The 19,783-nt window shown below is 41.2% G+C and overlaps 1 protein-coding gene across 3 annotated transcripts in view; it reads left to right on the forward strand.

Annotated features, from left to right (window-relative positions):
* CHCHD3 (coiled-coil-helix-coiled-coil-helix domain containing 3) overlaps positions 1-19,783 on the forward strand; it is a 240,190-nt gene that overhangs the window by 81,812 nt on the left and 138,595 nt on the right. For all 3 annotated transcript variants that reach the window (XM_014523192.1, XM_025212354.1, XM_006030678.2), the window contains exon 4: positions 11,351-11,495. In XM_014523192.1, the coding sequence (XP_014378678.1) occupies positions 11,351-11,495 (145 nt within the window). The remainder of the gene's footprint in view (positions 1-11,350; positions 11,496-19,783) is intronic.

A 19,783-nucleotide genomic window follows, 5' to 3' on the forward strand; every position in this document is an offset into this window, starting at 1 on the left:
ATTTAAACTATTTTGCTAACAAAACCCGAACCAACTAAGTCGGTAAAGATTTGGAAGAGTCTGAGTACTGCAAAATCGAGCTTGGAGTTCTGTGGGCTCCCTAGACCAGCTAGCTATGCATCTGTCCTAATGCATCCTAGAGAGCTGCAAGGGTAGGACAGGGATTTCCTATCGTGTATAAAAGGTTGGGAAAGGAGTGCATTGTTGTCTGCTGCAGAATCCTAGGGGCTGAGGTCCAGGCGGTTGCTTCCAGGCTGTTACTACTGTATCCCAGTAGATGGCTATGGAGTGATGAGGAGTCTAACCTCGAATGGTGTGGCATTGAGGGGGTTTTTTTGGTCCACCATTGCTTTCTTTCCCCCTCATCCTTAGCAGCTTCTATTCTATAAGACTGAAAGGTTCTTTGTGATGTACCCTTCAACAATTGACCTTGTATTATTACTGAAGAGACCTATAGCTATTTTCCCTGCTAGCCAGTGGCTGTATATATATCTAATAAGGGGAGATTTTTTCCTTGAAGAGTGGATTCCTTGCTATGGAAGTTCTTCTTGTGTTGCAAACATTGTCTCCTTTTTCCTTAGGCTGAGAAATTCTCGGGGCATCAAGCCAACCCAAACAAGCAAATACAAACTGCCAGAAAAAAGAGGGAAAAAGTGCCTTTTCTCTCTTACTGCAGAGAGGAAGATGCAGACCAGTGGCAGCAAAGTAATGCAGAAAAAAACCTTTTCTCTGTTCAAACAGTGATTCAGTGGAATAGATGCCTAGGGAAGTTGTTGCCTCTCCATCACTGGAGGTGTTCAAGAAGAGCCACTGGTTGGGGATGATCAAGGTGTAGCGATGCCTATGTTCTGCTGTGGGTATTTCCCATGCTTCTGGGCTTTGGTTGCTCCCCCACCCCATTTTCTGCTACATGTGTCAGGGTGCTTTAAAGCCTTCCCAGAGCCATTGGGTGTTGGTTAGTGCCAGGGCTGGGGACTTCAACCGAGGTGTACCAGTGCTCTTGCTAGGAGCTAAGCCAGAGGTTGCTGGCTAGGTGGTCTTGTCCCTCTGCTCAGGATCAGACCAATTGCCATGTTTGGGATTAGGAAGGAATTTAACCCCTGGTCAGATTGGCATGGACTGTGGGGGGTTTTCCCTTCCTCTGTAGCAGTGTGCATGGCCCTCTATGTAGGACCTCTTGGGCATATATTGACAACAGTACCCAGAAGCAGGGCAGTGGCTGCCATGGCTCCCCTGCTTTATCAGTGTGTGGCATAGTAGGGTCTTAGGTCTCTGGTGTGTCAGGGTTGATGGTAGTGTTATGTAGAGTTTGGGTGGATGATGCTCTGGACGGGCTGGTTTGGATAGGGATGATCCTGCCTCAGGTAGGGGGTTAGACTAGACGACCTCTGGAGGTCTCTTTTCAGCCCTAATTTTCCATGACTGGCATAGTGCCTCTGCATGCTTCCACAGACAGTGCTAATGCATACGTATGGCCTGCTTCAAACTTTGTTTAAAAGAAATGGGATTCACATCAGTATTACACTGACTCATTCAAGATTAGATGTTCAGACAGCTCTTCTCTTAGTGATACAATGGGAATGCAATAGGAAGTTTGAAAGCAATTTTGAGTCATTAGAAAAGTTGCCATAAAATCTTGATCTTGCCTGACACTTGAGACGGGAGTATAGGTCATATAACAAGTTGAAGAGGTCTGGGACGTGCAACAACAGAAAATACCTTTTTTTCAAAGGGTAGCCAGAACAAATACAGGGTGATTTGTTGCTGCCAGTATTGGAGGGGATAACTTTAACCGAACAAGATTTTATGAACAACTCTGCTCCACGCTTAAATCTGGGCTATTAAAGGAAAGAACATTACCTGCACAAAGTCTTCTCTCCCTTTCAGATGTAAACCTTATAATCCTTTTTCCATCTTTTTTCTGGCCCTCCAAATTGGGACAAGCAGAGCAGGCTCTTATTTGCAACATCCTAAATACATTTTGAAAATGGAATTTGTCTTGAAAGCATTTCACTTTTTCCATCCTCACAAAATTCTTATTTTGTATAGATATCATGGTTGCTTTTCTCTTTCCAGCTTTGATATTTCCAACTTAATTTTTACATGTGTTCCCATGGTCTTTTGAGGATCCTATAAGCTAGCGGTGGTCAACCTTTTGGCTTTTTGGGCCAAATGGAGTGGTACAGGGCCAATGCATGGGCCGGGTTGGGGTAAGGTGCTGTCCACTTCCCTCCCCTAGGCATGGGAATCGAGTCCTGCAGGCCTGGCACTGCCTTCTCCTTGCCTTGCATGCTGGGATTCGGCCCCAGTGGCCTGATGCTGTGCCCACCTGGCCTTGTGTGCTGGGATCGGGCACTTGATTCAGCGCACAGGGCCTGAGGCTCCTCTGCCACCAAATTTCTAGACCCGTGAGGAGCCCTGGGGGCTGGGGCTGGCTTGCAGGCTGGGGGGGGGAGGGGGGGTGAGTACTCCTGCCATAAACAGTTATACTAGCTATAAGAAGGGAAAAGGACTCTTTTTCCCTGGACAGGATTTCTGAGAAGGCTGAAGTAAAAACACCATGATATTCTTCTTAGAAACTCTTTAATTTAAGACAAGGGATTGTACAGGGAGTGAAGAAGATCAGAGGCCTGAGCTGATGAAGCCAAGCTGGTAAAAGATCTCCTCTAAGAAGTATCTTAGTGGAAGAGTGTGGCGATATTAGAAAACAACTAGTGTCACAGAAACACAAACCTGGTGGGAATTTTGCTTTTTTGTTTATTAACGTGTCCCGATGATCTGGAGTTTGCGGGGTACCAAAAGAGTGTGTTTGTATGATGCTCCATCTTACGGAGAGATTTAGCTTGTATATTCTCTCTACAACCAAAAACCCAGCAAATGTAGAGAATCATACTTTTCTTTAAAGGACCTTCCTCGTATTAAGGTTTTGGAGCATGGGGTCTCCCAAGTAAAACAGCATATTTAATTTAGGTTATGGGACACAACACCTTTCTTGGATAACTTCTGATCACTGCAACCAGTGCATCACTTTGAGCTGTCCCAGCTCTTTCTTTTCCCACCTCTTCCACTGCTCCTCAGGACAATACAAAAGACAACCTCAGGGCTGCTCCCACTGACGTTGGCTCCTCTGCCCTTATTGGTAGCGGCTGTCAAACCTGATAAACTTAGCTTGAGGTTTTTTTCGGTTGCCCCTATTTCACAGAGGTCATCTGCTTCTTGTAAAAAGTAGTCATCCATCTGAGAGCAGACAGGTTTGAAATGAGTATGCAGATGAAGTGATTATTTCTGTTATGGACTCCAAAAGAAAAGACAACTAGAAGTTGCGTTACTGGCTAATTTAAACTCCTTAGTTTAATTTATACACTAAAACCAATTAAACATGGCCTTGAGTTTGAGCAGAAGAGTTTTATTGTCATTTATCTTGTGGAGCACCCCAGTAGAACAGCAGTATAATATTCTCAGCATGGTCGAGAAAAAGATGTTTGTACATCTCCGACATTAAATGCTTCCTTAGGGTGTCCATTTATTTCCAACTGAGAGATCAAAAGGCATGGGCAGACAGGTTTACACCACTTGCAATGGACGTGTACACTAAACCCCTACTTTACCGTAAGTGTTTTGAAGCTGAGATAAAGTTTCTCTCAGAAAAATCTGTAGTAAAGATATTCTGGTTTAAATTGCACACAAATGTAGGTGTAGTCTTCTCCAATCCCATCCTGTGGTAATGATTTGCTTAATGCAAATGGGCTATTTGCTGCTATTTTACCACCTAGTAATAGCACCTTCTGTGTGTGGCTAACTGGAACAGCTGCTTGTTCTGCATTGGATTCTGGTATAATTTACATCAGTGTACAGAAATAATGTGATTACACTTGTGTGAATGCATCATCTCTCCATGCTTACAGGGAATGAGCGTGGTACATCCTTGTATGCTCACTAAACCTTGGGTAGGTGACTTATTGTCCATTAGAATAAGCCCTGTGGTTGCTACTGCCTCAGTCAGTTGATTCAAAATTAACACTTTTTATTCAAAATTGAATGCTTTCTGTAATGGGACCCAGTACCGTATTTTTAATTCAAACAGCTAGCCTTCACGGCTCTCATAGTCCTTGACTTTACCTAGGGAATGAATGCTATTTCTTGTCTGGATAAGCATTGGGATCCAGTCTTTAGCAGCACTGACAGTCTTAAACAGAGCAGTCTCATCTCCTGCATTAACATGTTCTCGATGGTCACTTAGTTATTGATACGTATGTTCACTGTGTTCAGTCTGTCGGTCATCTCATTTTCACCAGTTCATATCCTTTCTTTTATCTAAAGTCTTCTCAACATGTTAGTATTTCAGCGGAAGGCAAGATGAAAATAATCATATGGTCAACTGTGTTTTGGATATCCCCATCTGAGGGATGATTTAACTTTTACCTATTAAGAAGAATCCTATCTTTGGAGCTTAGAAGCAAGAACAAGGAAAAAAAAATCTTACAAAGATTTCCTTTTATAAGGACCAGTGATCCACCGCACCTGTGAGACCAACAGATCATCCAGAACAGAAATGGAAACTAACTTTGAGGCATTTGGTTAAATTGTCAATAAATGCCGTGTTTTTTCCTTAAAATGTAATTAACATCTTATACAAATCTTTCTTAAATTACATAACCGTGGAAATTCACAGAACATTTTCCATCCCTCAGGCTCCTAGTAGGGTAAATTACCATTGTAAAAGATGTATGGACCTTATTACTCAGAGAAAATTTCAGGGCGGTCTGGATAATGTATTTTGTTTAGTGTTTACATTTGTGCCCCTTCAAAACAAGGACGTTGAAAGTATTGTTTGATCTCTCTTGACTTGCACGGAGCTGTGTGCCTAAAACAGCTCTGCTTTAGAAAATGTACCTATTAATTACTCTAATATGCTAATTTTGGTCATTACAGTAAGAAAATCAATACTTCTTTGGGTTATAGCTGTTGCTAAACTTTCCATTTAGTGGAATGGGGACAGTCGTTGATGACTTAAGCAGGGAGATCTGATGTAGACTTCCAAATATGCACAGGCCTGATTTAGGGCAAACCATTTAGTCTGTATACTTCAGTTTCCTAATTGGTAGAGGATGTTTACTTAAAGTAATTGCAATGGGAATTAAATTTTATATAAGAGCTTTGAGATCCGTAGGTGGAGGGTTCTGTAGAAATGAGGGGTGTTATTCCTCTTCGTAGTGGCCTATAGACCCTCTCATATCTGTCATCTTAAACTATAAAGTAACTGAGAATGGGAAATAATGTTAAGCATTTGTTCTAAATCTCAATCTATGAGAAGTTTTGTTGGCATTAAACACGTACCTCTAACTAATTATAATAAGCCAGTGACAAGATCACTGCTGTTTGTTTGGTTTCACTGAATGAGATAATGTAACCGGAAAGCAGTACACGTTTTAAGTGGTCAATATTTTATAACCTAATAGTTTGTTGAATTACAAGTTATCAACTTTTCTTTTTAAAAATGTATAGCAAGCAATCTTTAACTGCTGTTTCAGCAGTTTTGCAGACATCGAAATAATTTCCTTGTGAATATAAACGAGCAGTATAAGGGTGTATATAGTTGCTTGTTTTTTCACCCCCTTTTTTTTTCTTATAACACTGTCACCTTATGTGAATTGGAGGTTCCTGGTTAAACATGGGAGTTATTACACTGAGCCCTTTATTTTAGTATAATTAAAATTTTCATTGCACGCTCTTTATTTATATAGACTTCTTAAACTATTAGATAAATCTGACAAGTTCTGATATGTAACTGTGTACCTGCATATAAATTGTGGGCCTGAATATCCACTGTGGGGAAGGTCGTAATATAATTCATTATTGAAGATTTAGCGGGTGTTTGCTCTCATTCTGGAGAAGTACATGTGGTATTCCAGTAAAATGAGTTTATAACACTGGAAAGAAAACAACTACTTTAAGTCAATGTTAGCAAGTTTTTGAGACATTAGAGTAGAACTGACGTGTGTTTGTTTCGTTAAGCTTCTACAAGCCACCCAATTACATAATGCAAATAAGTGAAGCTTACATTTAAATCATAAAATTTTGCTGAAAACTGACAAATTTAAATGAGTCATGATAGGTGTTTGAAATGGTTTTATAAGTAAAACTTGTCTTGCATGAACAACTCCAGAAGGTGTTTCAGAAAGTGAAGAGCAGATTCAAGTGAGGTTAGTGCTGTGTGCTTGGGGAGAAGTATTTTGGACCATGTGAACTTGGGCTGGGGAAGATAATGAAAAGGGAATGGGTATATCTTTTAGGGATCCTCTTATGAGCTCTGCCAAGACTTCTTACAATGTACCTTTTCTTTCTTCTGAACTTGTTTTGATCCGATGGTGTAGAAGCAGTCTGTAAGCGAGGTGAAAATTTTCATTAAAATGTAAACTTTTTTTGAGGGAAAAATACATTTCACAGTCTCCTTCTTTTCTTTTTCCTCAGCTTCCACACCTTATGTATCTATGGTAAATATTATTTCAGTTTGTTAGTCAAATGTCTATTATGTTTCACCTTATTGTAGTGTAAAAAAGAGAATGGGGGATAATATAGAAAGTGAATTATGAAAAAAATGTGCCCTCCTGTATGCTGGAAAAGCCTAAGTGGCTTATTCAAGGGCTTCAAATCATGGTTATATGACATAGTCTTAGTTATAGAGTTCCTGTTCCTGAAATGTAGTGTTTCATTCTGAGCTGATTAATTGCAGGAAGAATATGAACACCTTGGGCAATTGGCAAAGAATTAGTATCGTTTAGTTAATGTATACCTCCCGGGAAACACAACACCAAGAATGGACAAGGAATTTTTCAGATAATTTAGAGGGATATAAATTAAGAGGTATGAAAGGGAAAATGCAGAATAAATATCTTCCTCTTGACAGAGCTATGTAACTTGTTAGATCATGAAATAGTCCAATCTGTTACCTTATATGGGTTTCTTCAGAAGAAAATCACTCAAAATATCTCCTATACTGCTTTGCTACTTTGAGTAAGTAGTTCTCAATTTTTTAATTGAAAAGATTAGGGATCCTAGTTCTAGAAACTCTGGCATGGCTAGTTACACTGGTGTCTGTTGGCTTAGAAATGGTATTTAAAGGTTTGCTTTTTGGGAATTGGCTTATAGGTGTGGATGGGTGTGTGTGTGTGTGTGTGTGTGTAGATATATATATGCATTAGAATAGTTCAAGATGGGCATCAGAGGTTAATTAATTTCTACAAATCTTGGGTCTTGCACACAAAGTTTCTCACAGCCCTGGAAGCAGACAGGCTGGCTGACGCACCAAGGCCAACAAGAAAGCATAGTCTGGAAAACAATCTAGGAACTGGGAGCGTATACCACATTGTTCCATAACACGAGATAAAGTGACACCAGCTAACAAGGCCCCAGAACAGGGGGGCCTGAGTTCTGGTTTTGGGGGAACAGACTAAATTAGGAGAAGGTCCAGAAGGCTATGTGGACATGTGACCACAGAGAGACAACCAACCGGAGATAGCCACGGATGAAGAGTCATCAGGAGGGAAGGAGAATACAAAAGCAGGGACTTGAGAGTAACAAAGTGTCCCTCCCTGTCCCTTCCTTCTTCTTGTCCCTCCCCATCCTCCTTCCTGAGAGGGATCTCTGTCACCATCCCTGTCTCCTGGGCAGGGTCCCTGAGGCCACCCTGGACAGAAGGCACACCACCAGCCTGTCTCGTCCATCCTGCTGGAGGTGGGGGGTGTGGACCTCAGCATCCCACCTTCAGGCTGCTAACATCTGATGGCTAACACCTAAAAAAGAGCCTCAGAGTGGAGACTGTGTCCTGGCCAGATGTACTTTGACTCTGATGACAGCCCTAGGATTTGGGAGATATATAGAATTGCTTGGTTGTTTGTATTGCTTCTTTTCTGTTATCACTGTGCATCAGTCAATTTGCCTATTATCGAATGGAAAGGTCGTGGTCAGCCTGGGTGGGGGGGAGCAGGAGAAGGAGTGGGACCCGGAACAAGGCCTCTGGGTCCTAAATCCAGAGCCAAGTGCCATCATTAGCTCAAAAGTAGAGAGAATTAGTGACCAGAGAGTCAACAAATAGAATGAAAAACAAGAGTGTTTACCTAAAACTTATCCTGGGTGCAAAAAGGAGCAAGCTTTTGTTTTCTAGGGATAAGAAGGTAGGCCTGTTTTGTGATTTGGTTGTACCGGTTGTTTGTAGAGTCTGTGCGAGTGCTGTGCATTGTGAGTAAAATGGCAGCCTTCCAGCTGAGTATGAGGGAGAGAGTCTTCTTGCCTTCGATTATTGCACATAGTTAAGTCCTGAACCTAGGCAAGGGAGGACGGCCATCCAACGCAAAAAGCTTAGAAGCTAAGCAGGCAGCTACATGTGAAACCCAGCAGACGCAGAACAGGATGAAGAGCAGTTTGTAAGCAGGACGTAAATTGTGTTTTGTCAATTTTTTCTGTACACGTATAAAGTGTCACTTGATGGAATTCCTGGAAGAGAAGATCTGAAGACTAAAAATAAAGCTCTTCTTTGTACCTGAGCTGCCAGCCAACCAATTTGAAATGCATCACTGGTTGCCAGGTAGACTGGCAGGGTCTTTAGCAATGTTGGCATTGCTTGGAACAATAGGGAGTTTAAGCCCCTACCCAGGTGTGTGAGGCCAGTCACATAGGCAGAGGGAGCAGGTTTCTACCCTCCCTCAGGAATGTATCCAGCTCAGGTTACAACTCAAGGGTTAGCTGAAGCCGATGGGGCCAGAGGCGTTTGCCCTTTACAGTGACCATGGTAACCAAATTGTCAGATAGCAGAGTTTGGGGAGAGACAGAGATGGTATTCTGCCACACCTGTGTTTTGCTAGTCTATACCTCGCTGGGATTTCTCTATGCTTTTTACTGTGGTGCCTTCTGTGACTGGAGTGTAGATGTACTCACTGCCTTGGCATTGCCTGTTAATTCTGTGGGAGTCTTCAGTTTTTGAACAAAAACTTCTAAAGTCCTGGAGCCAGGTGACGGTAGCAGTTTAGATCGGGTCAGACAGGACAGCCCTAAATTGAGTTCATAAGAATGGACATGCAGCGTTTTGGTAGAAGCAGAAAGGAACGTTTCCATTTTCTCTATAGTATACTTAGCAGGGAAGTTGAACATAACAGCAGTCAGGCTAAGTCATCAAACAACTTACCTGGGAGATAGGAACCTATTATTTAGAAGGGTTAGGAAAACTGACTTTCTGCTCTTTGGAAGAGAGATTAAGAGGAGACCTTGTTGAGGTGCATAATTCTGAAGGCAGGAGAGAGAAGTCTCAAAGACTAACTGAGCTAATATCAAATAAAAGAAGGAAGGGGCATGAATCTGAGCGAGAAGCCTGAGGTTTCTTTAAAGCAGGCAGGCAAATGTGAAGAACTTAAGCAGCCACTTAAATAGAGTAATTAGTATGTGCAGTGAGATAAAAGTAGGTATCTTGTGCTTTTAAAAAAAAAGCAGCTAACTTTTAGAGGCAAATAAATGCAGGGAGGAGAATCCACAGAAGGTGACGTGGGGTGTACTTTAGTCTCTGAAACATCTAAATGTAGCTTTTACTGTTTCTTAACAAAAAGGGACTACTGAGACTTCTATTTTGACACCCCTTCTCTAGGCAAAACAGCATTTCTGTAATCTGCAAGAAGACTGGTGTGTTTTGACTGCGTTATTGATTGTGCAAAAGATTTGATGTATTGATGCTGCTGGAATAATTTGGGGGATCTTGGGAAATCACTTAATGGAATTTGGTCCATGTCTGCATAATCTGACTTTCTGCTGGAGTAATTGAAGATGCTGCTTAATAAACTTTATAAAGACTCCCAGTTGGTTGCTGTGTTTCAGCGGGTTGTCTGAGCACAAAAGTAATACATGTTCTAATTCTCTTTTCCCCCCACCCCCCTTTTAAATCTTTTCCTTGGGGAAGAATTTAATGTACTATAATGCTGGTACTTTTTTACAAAGTGACCCTGCACATTATAATTTGTTCTCTGAATCTCCCTTGGTAATGCATAAATGCAGTGAAATTTCTGAAGCCCTGTCTCCTTCACTGTTTTTCAAAAGCCTGTTTGAAAAACTGTGTTTGATATTCCTTTACTGGCAGAGAACTTTCAAATGTTGTCATCTTGGTTTTTGGTGTAATGCAACATGTGAAGTAGGTTTATTTTATGAACTAATCTTCTTTATATTTCTAAAGGGTGTGTGTGTGTCTACGGACATATACATTTTATTCACATTTATGTATAAATGCACACGTGTGAATAAAATGTATATCTCCATAGATGTAAAATTATATATGGTGTGGTCATAAAGTTATTTTTGTAAGGATTTTCATGAATCCTCATGGGTTTGTTAAACAACCTGTGATCAAGTTCAGAACACCCTGGGTCTGATGTCTTGTGTGGACAAAATCTGTTTTAACAAGCTCAGGAAATAGTAATCCTTTGCTGCTAAATAGCTAACAGCATCTCATGCTTTCGTATTGCTGTGCAAATATTAATTAGGCTTGGCATAGTTTTTATGCCCTTTTTGCAGGTGGCTGTGCTGATGCACAGTGTGGTTATAGCTAGGGACCTACTTAATTTGCAGCCAGGCAAAGACATTTTTGCGGCTTAGTCGCGGCACGAAATGCTGATTTCATGGCCATTTCCTGGCGGCCCTGCCCCTCGCTGCTGATTGGCAGAGTAGCCCTGGGGGGAGGAGGGATGAGAGGCAGGCTGCCATCTTTGCTGCTGGCTGCCCTTTGTGCGGCCCCACCCCTTATCGCTGATTGGTGGAGAGGCCCCGAGGGGAGGAGGGTCTAAGGGGTGGCTACCATCTTGCTGCTGCCCCGCCATCAAGTGTCTTCCCCTCCCAGACTGGCTCTGAGGCTGCAAGGATCATTGGCTCCCCCTGGGGAGCCAGCGTTTTATTACTTTTTTTTTTTTAAGTTGATTTTTGTGGACAATTGTGGATTTCACAGTTGCCATGAAATCGCAAATTAAGTAGGTCCTTAGTTATAGCTTGTAGCAACAGGAACAGAGCAGAGTATTGCAGGTCAAATGCATGCTCAGCTGTTTTGCAGTAGGGAATAAAATATTGTGGAAAAAGACTGACTTTTTTAATAGTCGTTTTTTTGTTGTTTAAAAAAGCCCAATATTCTTTTTCTACTATTTTTCCCAGTGTCAGAAGGAATGCTGTTACTATTTCAGTTGTGTGTCCAGACGGAGAATTTTGTGCGTTACAGATTCGGAACTTAATAATATAAAAGTTTCTGATAGTTTAATGTTGTCACCACTACTCCTTTTTTATAATAGTGCTTTTGTTTTCCACCTCCCCCCCATTTGTACTGTAGGTTGAAACAGGATCAGATGTATGTACATGATGAACTTGGCAGAGTCCTGGAGCGAGAGCGAACCGCTTCAAATGAGCACCTGACTAGAGCCATTCTCCGAGAGAGAGCCGCAACCGAAGAGGAGCGTGTGAAGGCGGAGCGTTTTGTAAGTGCCGGAAATGTCATGTAAAAATGCAGGTTTCAGAAGAAATATTTATACCTTAAATCTTTCTTTGCCTTTGGCAAACTATAAAATCTAGAGAACAGGTGTTTTTTCTTTTGCTAACAAAGCTTTTTTCTTATGGTGAACTTCATTTTTGCTGATATTTCCCCTGTCACTTCACAGTCCTTGTACAAATAGATGATTTAAAATCATTGTGCACTTTTTTTAGCGTCCTGAACCTGTGGTGTTGCGGCAAGATTTTTTTTGCGTGTGTAGAGAGCATTTGAATCCCTTAACTAAATTTTCTTTTAAAGGAGGGGAAGGTAAAATCCTGGCCTGGTTCTACTTAAGTGCTTTGTACATCTAGGTAGATTATGTGATGTGAAGTTAGGAATGCTACATGACTGCAAACTTGATCCGTGCATGCTTAATAATGAAGGGATGGCAACAGGACAGTCTTCCTGGGCAAAATAATTGACTGACTAAGGGTTTCAGAGGTGTATTTTTTTTTCTAATGACCTTAAACTGGAAACCTAAACCATATGTGAGTAATTTTGGATGGCTGTGCCCCAAATCTTAGTGCCAGCTTATTGGAAGTCTGTGTTGAAGAACTGCATTTCACCGGAGCATGTGATTTTTATATATATATATGTGTGTGTGTGTGTGTGTGTGTGTGATATAATCACATGCTCTGGTGAAATACAGTTCTTCAACACAGACTCCCAGTATAGATTTATATATAGAAAACCTCTCTGGCTTCCAGCTTGTGAAATACAGCTGGCTGTTTTTTGCTGGGAATTGACACCGTAGATTGCCGGCCATTTCAGATGTCTGACAGATTTGTAGCTTCCCACAGCAATTGCTGCAACTGCCTGTATTCTCAGGATGAAATCCCTATGACAATTCTTTGAGGTATGGAGGCATTGCTTTGCTAGAAAGCACTTGAGTATAAACTGTGATATGGGCATTTTCAAGTTGGGAAAAAAAATGAAGGCTGCATCTTGGAAACCTGTATGCATTTACTTCAGTTCACTCGCATGAGTTTTCCCTTTGAAATCAATGGGACTATTCATGTGAGTAATGTTAGGGATACGTAGAAGTATTTGTAGGATTTGGTGGCCTTACTGCCTAGTGCTGCAGAAGTGATTGTGGAAATGTTTCCCTTCTGAAAACTATAGACGGATGGTTACCCCATATAACAAACGCATGAGTAAATGGTATTTTTTTTAATCCTAATTGATCTGGAAAAAAAATCACTTGACTAAGCACAGAGAACTCATGCTTATTGTACATAGTCTCAGAGCTTGTCATGAACTATATGCATGCAGTTCTATTGAGATACAGTTAATTGTAGAGGGGAAATCAGTTGATCCCCATCACTGTGTTTAACAATGAGGGAACAAAGGGAAAATGGAAGGGAGTTTTGTACAGGGCACATTTATTATGCATTTGATCCTAGAGTCTCTAATATCTTTATAAAGCAGACAGTCTTCAGGGCCTCAGACTAAAGAAGAGCTGGAGATTTAATATAGCAATCAAAGTGGGGTGGGGGGGGTGTTGCATGGAGCAATAGGCATTTTGCATTTGTAACTGGCTTCATGCTTTTGTGAGGTGCATGTCACTCTCCGTGCCTGAAAATATCAAATGTATGCAGAGCAGGTCTTTTTAATTTTTCTTGAAGGCACAGGGTTTTCTCCTAGCAAATTTATAACACATTCATTTAACAGATATGTCACCTTTCATCTTTAGTTTTCACTTAGCCGAGAATATATTGGCTGGATGACCTAGCAAGCGACAAAGTAGGTTGATTAATTTTGTACGTATCTTGTGGAGGGTGTTGTTTCAAGCCCAGATAATGCTGGATGTGAAGTGGGAGAGGATGTAAATGTTGGGAATGCAGGCAATGATATGAAGCAGTATTTAAAAATCATACAAGCTCTCCATTATGGTAAACCTTAATTCAGTATGCCGTTGCTCTATGACAGTAGTTAGTCCTCAACCTTTTTAGGCTCGAGCCACATCTTCATAACTTTTGAATATAGCGGCACACTATTTCAAAACCACATTTCACTTGCTTTTCAACTATAGAAGAAACCACATTTCACTTGCTTTTCAACTGCAGCAACTCTTCTGTTGCAAAAAACGAAGAAAGATCACAACAGGTTAGAATGGTTTTGATAGTATGGATTCTTATTTGAAATCTCTGAGATAAATTGTGTGGGTGTTCACATGTGTAAGTACTAATGTTGTGCAGTACATTTAAAGGGGTCTTTTGTCACCCTGGTTGAGAATTGCTGCTCTCTGGAGACGAAGGTACTTTCACACGACATCTGAGAGAGTCAGATATGGCCAACACATGCTTTGCATATGGAGACAATATGCCTTGTTGGCTGGAGCATAGATTTTGCATTTGGAAACAGGCCAAGTCTCTAACCTGTGCCAGTGTCTTGCTGAGCAGCTTGGGGATTTCATTTAACTTTTCTTATATTCTGGTTTTTCAACTTGTAAAATTTTAAAACATTGTAAAATATGGGTAAGAAGCACTATGTAGCTTATTAGAATTATAATTCATTCATTTTCCAAGGTTGCTCTCAGAAGGCCAGATTATTAAAATACAAAGTAGCAATTAATCTCTACCTGTGTTAGTGCCACAGCGATCTAATAAACACATTCAAAATGATAGAAGATCTAAATATTAAATGTAAATAGTTTAAATATACAGCTCTGGGTAGTAATCCTCAATTTCTTCTTCAGATCTCTTAAAAGCCCACTCCTCTAGCATTCCTTATTCCTAGTTAGGCTCTCTTCTTGGCTCCTTTACTTACACACATTTTGTTTAGTTTGGTTTTTTTTCTCTCTCATATATAATCGCTAAGGCAGAGATAATCTATATTTTGTCTTTGCAAAGTGGTATGATGATTTCTCATACTATCTATAAGTCATATTTTTTCACCTACAACACACACCTTTTCCCCAAAAATCACCCCCCAAATTGGGGTGTGTGTATTAAGCAGGCAATCTGATTTTCTTCTTGGGGTTGGAAGCATCTTGATTATGTTCCCGCGTTACAGTGCGGCAGCTGTGGCAGCACCGGTCAGGGAGCCAAGGGAGTCAGTAGACTTAATGGCTCATTGTTCCTCACGCTGCAGGTGTTAGCAACACCCACTCCTTTTTAAAAGTCGTGATGTTTCACAAGCTAACCATTCTTAGGGCAGTTTTGTTGTCTGCTAGCTGTCGGTGGTTTATTTCCCAGCCTCTTTAGCTCTTTTCAAAATCCTGGCGCATTTATACACGTACTTTTTGATCCCTTGACGCGCCAGAGATCTGTTGCTTTGGAGCAGACTTGATTAATCGAAACTGCTCCACATGTGAGCTGATGTGCACTGCGCTGTGCCACGTGCGGTTGTTCAAGTGGCGAAATGCACATCAACGCGCAGAAAATGGGGGCAGTACGCTTTTGAATTAAAGTACCTTCTGTGTTTTTTAGTTCAAAAGCACACCGCCCCCATTTTCTCAGCTCTGACGTGCATTTTGCCGATTATACAACTGAAAGCGTTGCAGGGCTGGGAGCATTTCAAAGCGCCTGGCGCTGTGGTGCTTTCTTGTGTAAAAATGCCCATAGAGATCATGGCTTTTCAAGATGATAGAGACCCATGGCGACCACTCTTCACTAGTTCAGCTTTAGTTGTGCAAGAAAGGGAGGGGAGCTGAAACTTAGGGTGCCTATACACGAGCTGTGAGGCTGCTCCAGCGTGCTGTAATTACAGTGCACTGGAGCAGACTCGATTAATCGAGTTCGCTGGAGCGTGGTAATTACTGCGCTCCAGCAGAATCCAGCATCTCATGTATCAGCGTCTCTGCGCTTAAAAACGATGGCATAGGCGCTTTAACTAAAGCTCGTTCGATGAGCTTTAGTTAAAATGCCCTCACCGCCATTTTTAAGATGCACAAGACGCTCTGGATGTTAATTAGAGTTGCCCCGGGTGTTTTTGGAGGCACTCTAATTAAAGTGTTGTCCGCGCCCCCAACGCCCCTCACCTGGAGCATGTGTTTAAATGCCCTTAGGCTCTATCCCTGCTCTGTGAAGCCTTAATTCTGGAAAAATCTTTTTTCTTTTCTACCTTTCAAAAATAAGGTGTGGATTTTATTTGCGGGTGTGTTGAATGCGAGAAAATACGGTAAATGGTCTGGTATACCAGTTGTTTAGCTCCAGACAGGATCCTAGACTGTTAGGTCCATGGGTCAGGTCTTAGATATTGTTTGTAAAGTATTGTGCTTCTTTCCATCACTGTATGAAATTCCTTTGTTGTTTCTTAATTGTTTTAAATTTATAGCGTATGCATCATTTTTGCCTTTTTACTGGGATTTTAATATGAATAACAGACACTATTCTGATTACGTTCTCATCCAAAGTATTCATACTCTGTGCCTTGGAAGGAAGGTCAGGGTCATTAGTGTCCAACCAAACAATGAATGTTAAATTGCGTGTGGAAGTATAAAAAACCAATAGGATGAACATGCTGAAGGAAAAGACATGCTGCAAATTCTGCTGCTATTTTGATGCTTATATTACAGTAGCGTTAAAAAGTACCAGTCAATATAGAAACCCCTTACAGGGGGGCACAGGCACTTGGGAAAATGTATGATGCAGTGAGCAAATGTAACAAAATTGCCAAATACATTGCAAAGGCCTGTGCTGAACAGCTGGAAAATTAAAAAAAAAAAACCCCATTCAAACATTCCCAGTCAAACTACAGCTCTAAGCTTTGGCACTAACATTAGTGTTCCCCTTGCACTAGCATTCCGCTCTTACTTTTTACGTGCCTCCAACATCCATGGCCTCCTTCCCATCCCTTTTGAGAGTCTTGTCTCATGCACTGTTGGAGCGGAGGAGGGGACGGGACGTTCTCAGCAGGAGAAAAAGGTTTGGTACAATGCTTATTTAGAGCACAAATAGGAAAGTGGCTGTGATATCACTGAGAGACAGAGGCTTGATAGGGATGCTTCTTTGTTTCTGCTGTCTTTTGCTATTTCAGAAAGAGTTCCTCACTAGAAACCAGAAAGGGACTTAAATGTGGGCAGGGGGAACATGTCAGTGTTTGTTGTAGGCCATTTTCCAGTTGGGATTTGCCAAAGTAGGTAAGGTCCTCTCTGGGTTACTCTAGGCTGCCCTGTGCTTATTACATGGCATCTAGTGCTGCAGTGAAAATTCCTTTCCAGACCTACTTTCCAGCTGCTTTGGCTGGGTAGAACATCTGTAAAGCAAAGACAATCCTTACCTCTCTCCATGTTCTAGTGGCCTTCACTAGAAGAAGTCCTGAGAAGTCTGTCCTACCTAGCACAAACTGATCTTTCCTTAGTATAGCTTGCAGCTGCAGCCCTTACTAGTATCTGCTCCTTGAACCGGCTGCCGACCTCCAACTCCTACTTGGCAAATGTCTGCATTGGTCTGAGGTGGCCATTTACTATCGTGATACGTTTTTAAGAATGTAAACAATATAAGTAGTTCTGTATTTAATATCTTATGGTGCCCATTAGGGGTGTGCGAAACGGGCCGTATTTGATTTGGATTCCGCCCAAATCGGGGACAGTGATTTGATTTGTTGATTTGGATCGCTGTCCTCAATTCGATTCGTCTGAATCCGAATCTGAAGATTTGATGCCGATTCAGACAATCAGCGATTGGGCCATAGACACAGCTTTAAATGTTTTTTCTACATACCTCGAGGTACCAGGTGCGGCTTGGTGAGGCAGATAGAGTGTCCCACAGGAGCTCGTGCAGGGGGTGGGGAGTGTGATTGGCAGTAGACCTGGAAGTACTTCTGGTCCACTTCTGGGTCTACCATCGAGCACGCTGGAGGGCCCCCCTATGCCCCCCTGGGTCGGTGACCAGCCGTGGGACCCCGGGTGCCCCCCTGACCCAGAAGGCACCAGTTACTGAGCTGGGGGAGGGCGCAGGGGGCTCTCCGGGAGAACTGGGAGCGGACCAGAAGTGCTTCTGCTCCTCTTCCAGGTCTACTGCCAAGCGCTCTGGGACCACCCCCCCCGTGCTCCTGTGGGACGTTCCATCCGCCCCATCATTCACAGCGTTCACGAGCCGCCTGGGACCTTGAGGTAGGTAGAAAAAACATTTAAATCTGTCTCTGCGTCTGAATCATTGCATCTTTCTGAATCTCTCCGAATCGATTCAGAGAGATTAAAGGGTCTCCTGATTCAATGTGGATTCGGAGATTCAGTCACCGAATCAGGTTGAATCTCCACCAGATTGAATCAGGGACTGAAGCTTTGCTCAGACCTAATGTCCATGTCCATAGCAAGGAAAAATGCCATGAAATCAGAAAGATTAAAAAAAAAAAAAATCACCCTTGCCTTCCTAGATGTGTATTACGTGTGTGTGTGTGTGTGTGTGTGTGTGTGTGTATATATATATATACACACACATTTATCCCCAGCCGCTGTGCGTAGATGCAGTTGCTAAGGTATGTCTTTCGGTTCAGTCTGAACACATAATTAGTTTTGGTGTTGGTGTGATCTGTCCTGGCAAAGAGCAGGGGTTTCAGCACTCATGAATCTTTAGAGAATTCTTGTTTTGCATCCTACCAACATTCGTTAGTGATGGATATCTCATCCTATGAAAATCTTATTTTCAGAGACTGTTGGGGGTTTTAAGAACTTTTTTTTTTTCCATCTCAAAATTGTGCACAAACCAATTGGGCTTACTCCTGTTGAGTGGTTTTAAACGTGGTAACTTTGCCATAAATAGCTTATTGACATTCCATCACTTAAGTCATTATGAGTGTCAAGGTGAGATATGGAGAGCATGAAGTAAAAATCTATAGATAACCAAAGTGCACAGGGCCAGTTATATTTCCATCTCCTTATAATGACCTGGCATTTACTGTTAACATATTTGCTTCACTGCCTGGGCTGAAATGAGCTGTCATTAAGACCTTACATGTTGGAAAACAGTTTTATTGAGCTGCCAGTGACATTAGAGTTTCATTTCCCATTGAAGAGGCAGAGAAATATTGTTTTGTGCATTTGCTCTGACCATAACATTTAAAGTTGATTATCATTTTCATTATGAATCTGGATCCATACTAAAACAGTATAAAGTTTCCTTTATGTATTGTCCCAAGTTCAGCATTGGGAAAGATGTTACTGAATTCAATCTTTGTTTAAAGAAACATTTTGTAACATTTTTTCCCCTACATATACACATGTGTATTAACTTCTTTGTTTTAAAAAAATCAATATGGTAGCAAAATCTTTCTATGAAAAACATTTTTGTAGCTTAGGTGAATATAGTAATCAGATTACTAGATGTTTTTGCCTAGGAAAATTGTATTTGAAAGATATATTATTTCTCCCTTTTATTTTCCTGAATGCTAAAATCAATAATCCAAATACATCCCTTGATATATCAGAACTGAAGTTGGTAGGGTTGCATTAGGAGTGAATGTGGCCCTTGTTACAATCAGATGTTTCATTAAAATACAATGTTTCATACTCTTGTGTCCTAACTACTTAGTTGTTTCCCCTTCATCCTTGGATAATAGCTCCAAACACCCCCATATATTTGCTAGGCAGTGACCTTTACTTTAGCAGTGCATTTGTTTTACCTGTCCTCAATTCGTTACCTTTGACAAGGGGAGGTTCCCTATTTTCCATAAGAAGATTATATTCTGACCCTTCTTGCTCTTTCTTAACAGCCCTGTACTAACCACATTTTAAGGATGACTTCACTAGAAAATTCCAGCGGGCAGAATTACCAAATGAGGTAAAACATTCATCCTCAAGAGAACAGAAGTCTGTTTACAAACCTACAGTATTTATTACATACCTCATTTAGCCCATTCATCATTTTAATAGAAAAATGAATCTTTTTAGATTCTGAAGTAATTTGAGGTAAGCTACACAGCCCAAGGCAGAACATGATTACATACTGTAGACAGGGCCAAGCTGTTTCTTAAAAAAAAAAAAAAAAAAAAATAGTATGATCAGTGACTATAATTTATGACTTTGACATAGTGAAAATATTAAGGGTTTTTAGCCCTGTTAATATATGAAAATTAGATTAAAATTTTCAAACAATATGGGCCAGAGTTGGTACAGTGGTTTTGGCTCTTATGAATATCCAGTTTTATTATACAGAAGCACCAGCAGTTCTTATCATGATGATTTTGAAAACGACTCCCAATGTTTCCTTTCAGGCTTATGCAGACAGTTTTTCCCTACTGTTGTGCCATGTTGTTTTATTACCTATCATTACAGTGATAGCTGTTCTTCAG

The sequence above is a fragment of the Alligator sinensis genome, unplaced genomic scaffold, assembly GCF_000455745.1.
Source record: "Alligator sinensis unplaced genomic scaffold, ASM45574v1 scaffold64_1, whole genome shotgun sequence".
In the NCBI taxonomy this organism is placed as follows: Eukaryota; Metazoa; Chordata; order Crocodylia; family Alligatoridae; genus Alligator; species Alligator sinensis.